This window comes from Tupaia chinensis, unplaced genomic scaffold (genome assembly GCF_000334495.1).
Source record: "Tupaia chinensis unplaced genomic scaffold, TupChi_1.0 Scaffold000379_1, whole genome shotgun sequence".
Lineage (NCBI taxonomy): Eukaryota > Metazoa > Chordata > Mammalia > Scandentia > Tupaiidae > Tupaia > Tupaia belangeri.
The window spans coordinates 43938-51872 of record NW_006159881.1 but is presented as its reverse complement, the minus strand read 5'-3'; the positions used below and the strand labels follow the sequence as shown (position 1 = coordinate 51872).

At 35.6% G+C, this 7935-nt stretch overlaps 1 protein-coding gene across 1 annotated transcript; it reads left to right on the top strand.

The window, feature by feature from the left end:
• The first annotated feature begins 5079 nt into the window (after nucleotides 1-5079).
• LOC102469878 (olfactory receptor 4A47) lies at nucleotides 5080-6057 on the top strand. The gene has a single exon (XM_006153542.2). The coding sequence runs from the start codon at nucleotides 5110-5112 to the stop codon at nucleotides 6055-6057; it is 948 nt and encodes a 315-aa protein (XP_006153604.1). The 5' UTR covers nucleotides 5080-5109.
• Nucleotides 6058-7935: the final 1878 nt, after the last annotated feature.

Here is a 7935-nt window from a genome sequence, read left to right as displayed (position 1 = left end):
TATTTGCCACTGTCCCCTTTTGGTCATTTTGTAAGCCTTCCTTGAAGATTTACCTATTCAGCTCATTTGATGATATTTAGATTACATTATTCATTTTTTTAATGGGAGATCTGCTTGAGTTTTCTATATATTTGGTTATTAATACCTTGCCTGAAGTATAATTTGTAAATTTTTTCTCACATTTTGAGGGTCGTCTTCCCATTCTAACTATTGTTTTCCTTCTTGTGAGGAAGCTTTTAACTTGATATAATCCTTCATGTCTATTTTGGGGATTATTGCCTATAATTTAGAGGTCTTATTTAAGAAATCTTTTCGACTTCAATATCTTCAAGAGTTTCCCCTAAGTTTTCTACTGGCTGTTTTAAAGTTTGAAACTTTACGTTAAAATCTTTGATCCATTTTGAGGTGATTTTTGTTAATGGTGAGAGATAGGGGCCCAGTATTTTTTTTTTTTTTTTGCAGGTAAATATTCAGTTCTTACAAAATTATTTGTTGAAAAAACTTTCTCCATTGCATTGTCATGTACCCATTCTCAAAGATCAATTGACTGTATTGTTTGAGATTTATTTGGATTTTCCATATTGTTCTTTAGTCTTTGTGTATTTTTGTGCCAGTACCATGCTGGTTTTATTATCACCACTTGTGATTTTATTTTTTTTTTTGAAGTTGGGTAGTAAGAATGCCCTACTTTATTCTTTTTGCTCAGCATTACCTTGGTGAATATGGAAAAATTTTATGGTTCCTGAAAAATTTTATGATTGATTTTTCTGTTTCTGTGAAGAATGTCACCAGCAGTGTGTTCAAAATTGTATTGAATGTTTTCATTACATTCCGCCTGTGCTAGTAATTGTGATTATTCATGGTTTAGAAACACAAATGTATAGAATAATGTTTAGCCTCTGGAACTAATATGATATAACATTAGATTTGATACTAATCTTCAAGTAGCTTTGCTAATTTAATTTTAAAATTTGTATTACATGGAAGATTTTTTTTTGGGGGGGGAGAGATTTTTGCTATAGGGCACATGCGTTCACCAGACAGACAGAGAGATAGAAAGCGAGAAATCACCCCCTGGGGGGATGGCCATGCTGCAATCCCTTCTCCTCCATTCTCCTCTCGGAATCTTGGGCACGCATGCACATGCGCCTGGCGTGAGTGTAAGCTGCTAGGTCCGGGACTCGAACCGCGGTCATCTACGTGGCAGTCCAGCGACATAGCCATTACGCTAACTGCTGGTCCCTTACATAGAAGATTTTCACAATCAAAAATTCTCGTTATATTTTGCTTTGTCTCATTTGAAAAGGACTTTAAATAAAATCTAAATTTTTGACCAGGTTCTTTACTTCCCTATAGCATTTTGTTCCTGTTAATCTCCAGCCTCAGTCTAGTCTATCCTCTTTATCCCCTGTTTGCTTTCAATCACAATGACCTGTCAGTCTCCAGACCTTTCTCAACTCTTCAATGTGGAAACTGTCCACAAGTAACAGTACCTCTCACAGGAGCAACTTTTCATCCTTTGGACTTCAACTTAAATATAAACTTTTAATAAAGACCCCCCCAAACTTATCTGCAATAGATTCTCCTAATTATTTGCTTTGCCAGAGGCACAGATGCTTACTATGAAAGATAGAAAGAGGGAGAAAGTAACCCCAGGGGAGAAAGATCAGTCTACAATTCCATCTCCTCTTTTTCTCTAACTTATCAGGACTTTTTGGATGCAGGCACTATCATCTTTTGTGTTTTACAAAATACTATAACTGGAATTTAAACTGCAGTTGGCCGTATAAAGCCTAGTTCCATTAATCACCATGGCTTTAGAGACAGCCTCATGTTATTTTTAAAAGTATGAGTAATTGGTTTAATAATTGATTATTACAACTAAATTAACATAAGATTCTAACACATCTGATCCCACATTTTTGTTTTTTATTTTTGGTTATAGAGCACATGCACTTGCCAGAGAGACACAGACAGATTGAGAGGGAGTGAAAGAGAGAGAGAGAGAGAGAGAAAGAGAAAGTGTAAAAACAACTCCCAAGGGGGATGGTTATACCACAACCCCTCCTATCCATTCTACTCATGAGATTTTGGGCACACATACACATGCCTGGTGTGTTTTTCAAGTCACTGAATCTGCTCAACTCTCACTATGGACTCAGAGAATTGGATCCAGTGCCTTAACCTCTACACCACTTGCTGGCCTAACTAATTTCACACTTATGAGCAGAAAAAAAAATTGATTTGATTAAAAAGAAAGAAAACATTACTAGGATACAGAGGGAAATATGTGGAGATATTTTCTTTGAAACAAAATAACTAGACACATGTTTTGTTATTAACTGGCAATAATTTCATAATGGTTCTAAAGCTATTTAGTTTTATAGAAATCCCAGGGCATTTAATTAAGCAAGAATGAGTATTGGACATACTCCAATTATACTACTCGATATTATGTGTAGTTAGAAGGTATAAAATGTCCAGTGATCTTGGCCCCTGTTAAGGAAGATACTATTCTCTTAATAACTCATAGAGCTCTTTTAAGAAGAGAAGTAACTATTTCAAGAATGTGATTTTAAAAATCTGGGTAGAACTAGGTTGGAAATGCTAACACAATACAATGAGAAGGGAAAAAAGCCTGAATGGTAATTTTTGTTTGTTTGTTTTTAAGTTACTAGAAAAGACATTGGTTACTAGAGAAAAAATTTTTCTTGGTAACAGAAAAATTTTTCCTGGTAACATAGCTATCAATAGTAGTTATATTCTTATGTAGACAAGATTTATTTTCTTTTCTTATAAATTGTCCTAAAATGGAAATGTGTTTTTCTTTTTTGCTTTATGGAATTTCTTTGAAATAAATCTGGAATTCAAGTAATAACAATTTTCTCAGCTATTAGGGGATCTTGTGAAGAAAATGCGTAGGAATAATGTGAACCTCCGGAACAATGTAGTTTTTTGTTCTCTGTGATCATTCCGAATAGAAGAGGCGTTTCCTGGTACTTGTGAGTAAGTTAAGTTTTCCTTCAAACTGAGACTAAGACTCCAAAAGGTAAAACAATAACAGTTAAATAGTTAATAGTGGAAGTCAGGCTTCTCATACGTGTGTTTCTTATTATGGAGGATATTTTACTGTTGTAATGTAGGTCAGTCTCAGAGAATGTGCACTATTGCTGCATCTCTCTCTGGTTTTGCATTTTGGTTTTAGAGCATGTAAATTATGGCCCTCAATTAAGAATGAGATATTTATTAGCAGATATAATAGTCAAATCAATGGAGACTTTCTCAAGGAAAGTTGAATTTCACTGAGAAAGAATAATACCCAAAAAGCTGTTTGTCTACATTAATATGATACTTATCATAAGCAGATTGAAGAAATTGAAAAGTAAAACAAATAGCTATCTTATTATTTCAGAACACATATTTCCATTTGGAAAACTAGGTAATTAATGGAGAAAAATGATTCCCCATAATCACCAAGATTTTCCTCTAAAGATATGATCCTAGCATAGACCTTGGGCATCAGAGAATAAGTAGACACTCTTTGAAAGGCATAAAGCAATGTATGTGCCATAAAAACATTTTTTATTGGGACCAGCAGTTAGCGTAATTGCTATGTCGCTGGACTCCCATGTAGTCGACCGAGGTTTGAGTCCGGACCCAGTGGCTTAAACTCACCCCGAGTGCATGTATGTGCTTGCGTGCCCAAGATCCTGAGAGGAGAATGAAGGAGAAAGGATTGCAGCATGGCCATCCCCCCTGGGGGTGATTTCTCGCTTTCTGTCTCTTTGTCTCTCTTGCGAGCGCATGCGCCCTATAGCAAAAATCTCTCAAAAAAATTTTTATTGGATAAATAAAATATTAAACTGGGGGCTAGCAGGTGGTGTGGTGGTTAGGTGCAGGACATTCCTATATGACAGACCACCATTCAAGTCCCAGACCTGGTGGATTGCTTTTTCACATTCCCTCTCTCACTTCTCTCTCTCTCTGTGTCTCTCTCTGGTCAAATTAAAATAAATGAATGAATAAATAAAATTAAATAATTCTTAAAAAATTAAAAATATTGAGTTTACCAAAAACATTTTCACAATGTGTACCTCTTTTTCACATTAAACTGCTTCTCATCCCTAAAAATAAGCATTTCCACAAAATGGATGAAATTAAGAACATAGAAAAGCCCATTATATTTGAAGAATAGCCAACAATCTAGAGCAGGATGAATTTGAAAAGTTGTAATGAAAGATTTGGAGATGCAGCTGGCATGCAAGTCACCTAAGGTCTTGTAGGCCAAGTTAGGAAGATTAAATTTTATTTAATATAGGATGGAATCCACCATAGAGGTTTTAAGCACAAGACTGATAAAATATCAAAACAATCATTCATAATCAATGCCATTCCTTTTGAATATATAAATTTATTTGTGGTCTCTCAAGTATTATACTTTCTAAGATTTATACATGATGCATTTTTTTTCACTATAGGGCACGTGCGCTCGCCAGACAGACAGAGAGAGACATAGAGACAGAAAGCGAGAAATCACCCCCCAGGTGGGATGGTCACGCTGCAATCCCTTCTCCTCCATTCTCCTCTCGGGATCTTAGGCATGCATGCACACATGCCCGGCATGTTTTAAGCCACGGGGTCTGGGACTCAAACCGCGGTCGACTATGTGGGAGTCCAGCGACATAGCCATTACGCTAACTGCTGGTTCCCAATGCATTTTTTTTTTTATTGAAATCTCTTTTCATCTTCTCTTTAGTTAAGTTCAGTTAAAATATTGCTTCCTTTGAAGAGCCTTTCTGGATCTCATTGTGATTTGTATATTTTAAACTGTGTATTCATACAATGAAATAAATATGCTATAATCACATTATTAAATCAGTCTCTAATTGTCTGATATGTCTCAGGTCTGTATCAGTCAGGGTAAGAAACCATGTCTTTTTCCATATGACAGTTCTGAATTCTATAACTGATCACATTAATGTATACTGCATACATACTTATAATTAATTAAACAAATAAAAGGTAAGGCTATAATACATTTAAAGTTTTCTCCCTTGTTTTATAGGTAAAGAGCATCTAGCATCTAAACTCAGTCCACATAAACAATTAATGGAGCCAAAGAACAATGTGACTTTCTTTGTCTTCACGGGCCTCACACAAAACCCAGTGGAACAGAAAGTGCTTTTTGTGATGTTCTTGCTCTTCTACATTTTGACCGTGGTGGGCAACCTCCTCATTGTTGTGACTATTACTGTCAGTAAGACCCTAGGCTCACCCATGTACTTCTTTCTTGCTGGTTTGTCACTTATGGACATCATTTATTCCTCGGCCATTACCCCCAAGTTGATTTCAGACTTATTCTTTGGGAAAAATGTCATATCTTTTCAATCTTGTATGACTCAGCTCTTTATAGAGCACATTTCTGGTGGGTCAGGAGTCTTTATTCTGGTGGTGATGGCCTATGACCGCTATGTGGCCATCTGTAAGCCCTTGCATTATTTGGTTATCATGAGACGGCGAGTGTGTGTTTTGTTTCTGGCGGTGTCTTTGTTTGGAGGATTTTTGCACTCGGTAGTTCAATTTAGTGCTATTTACGCACTCCCATTCTGTGGCCCAAATGTCATTGATCACTTTTTGTGTGATATGTATCCCTTATTGGAACTTGTCTGTGCTGACACCTATGCCATTGGCTTTTTAGTGGTGTTCAATGGAGGGCTGATTTGTACAATTGTGTTTCTGGTCTTACTTACATCTTACGGTGTTATCTTGCACTCTCTAAAGAACCTTAGTCAGGAAGGGAGGCGTAAAGCCCTCTCGACCTGTGGCTCTCATATCACTGTGGTTGTCCTCTTCTTTGTTCCCTGTATTTTCATGTATGTAAGGCCTGTTAAGACCTTCCCCACTGACAAATTATTAAGTGTGTTTTATACAGTAGTAACTCCAATGCTGAATCCCTTAATCTACACACTGAGAAATTCAGAAATGAAAAATGCTATGAAGATGCTGTGGGGAAGAAAGATCTTATTAGGAAGTAGATTAGTGACTCACCCACCATGAAGACAGTCATTTGACATTAGGCCCCTTTCTTTTAAGAACCCTGAAGTTTTCTGAAATCTGATGTCATCTTAATTTTGTCAGCATTTTCCTGTCTTTATATATTATTCTAAAATTCCATCATGTAGTTTCCTCTAATCACTTTTCAGTTATTCTAGTATTGCTCATAATGTTGTTAGCATTTTCCTGTCTTTATATATTATTCTAAAATTCCATCATGTAGTTTCCTCTAATCACTTTTCAGTTATTCTAGTATTGCTCATAATGACTTATGCCTAATTTTATTTATAAATAGAAAGTGAAAATTGGGATAAAGAATGAACTATATGATTATGCTATTAAAAGTTCGTCTTTTTGCTTGAATATATGCTGTATGACTTCATGCTTTTACTTCACTTTCAGTGATTTAATGCATATATAACAAAGAAACAATATGTAATTAGTGAAGGTGTGTCATAATTATTGTAATTTTAAATTTACTCATGTAGGTATACTTTTGACATTTTTCTGAGGCTTAGTTTTATTCTTACTTTAGTGTCTGTCATTTAAGTTATTTGTTTTTATTATACTATCCAATATATGTAATGCTATTAAATATTATTTATATCCAATTTAACTTGTATTATGTAAAATATTTTAGTGTAATACTACTTTTTTGGGGGGGGGAGAAGTTTTTCGCTATAGGGCGCGTGCGCTTGCCAGACAGAGAGAGACATAGAGACAGAAAGCGAGAAATCAACCCCCAGGGGGGATGGTCACGCCGCAATCCCTTCTCCTCCATTCTCCTCTCGGGATTCTGGGCCAGCATGCACACGACGAGTTTTAAGCCACCGGGTCTGGGACGCGAACCGCAGTTGACTATGTGGGAGTCCAGCGACATAGCCATTATGCTAACTGCTGGTTCCCAATACTACTTTTTAAAATAAAATTAAAAACAAAATATATAACAAATTATAAAAGTGAAAACCATAAAATGATATAAAATAAAATAAAATCCTCCATTCATCTTTTTATTTTTTTAAAGGATTATTTATTTAGTTCTATTTTTTTTTATTTTTATTTGACCAGAGAGAGACAGAAACTGAAACACAGAGGGAGAAATTGAGAAAACAAGCCATCAGATCCAGGACTTGAACCATGGTCAGCCATGTGGGAGTGTCCAGTGCCTCAACCACCACACCACCTGCTGCTCTCCATATCTCTTTTTTCAAAGGAGTTATTTTATTTTAATTAATTAATTTGTTTTCATTTTACCAGAAAGAGACACAGTGAGAGAGAGAAAGAGAGAAAAAGTAATAAGGTAAGCCTTTAGGTCCAGGGTTCAAATGGTTGCCATGTGAGAGTCCAGCACCCGAACCACCACTCCACCTGTTGGCCCCACCTCCATTCATCTCAAAGTATAGTCTTCCATGTTCTTCCCCAGAGGCAGTTGTACATATTATCTGTCTCTTTAAGTTTCTTCAAGTAGCAGTCTTTGAAAATGCAACAGTGTTTAAACACACACACACACACACACACACACACACATACACATATGCTGTATGACTTGCTTTTACTTCACTTTCAGTGATTTAATGCATATATAATAATCACTTTAATTAGTGAAGGTGTGTTATAATCACTTTAATTTTAAATTTACTCATGTATGTGTGTTTTTGACATTTTTCTGAGGCTTAGTTTTATTCTATATATATGTGTGTGTGTGAGTGTGTGTGTGTTTATATATATTTCTCTTTGTCTATCAAAGTTTAAATTTTACTATGAAGTGTCTTGAAGATCTTCCAATAGCAGTCCAAATTTTTCTAACCCATTTTATTTTCTTTATGCTGCATAATGCTTTCTTATAAAAGTGTTCTAGGAGTAATACATTCAATGTTTATG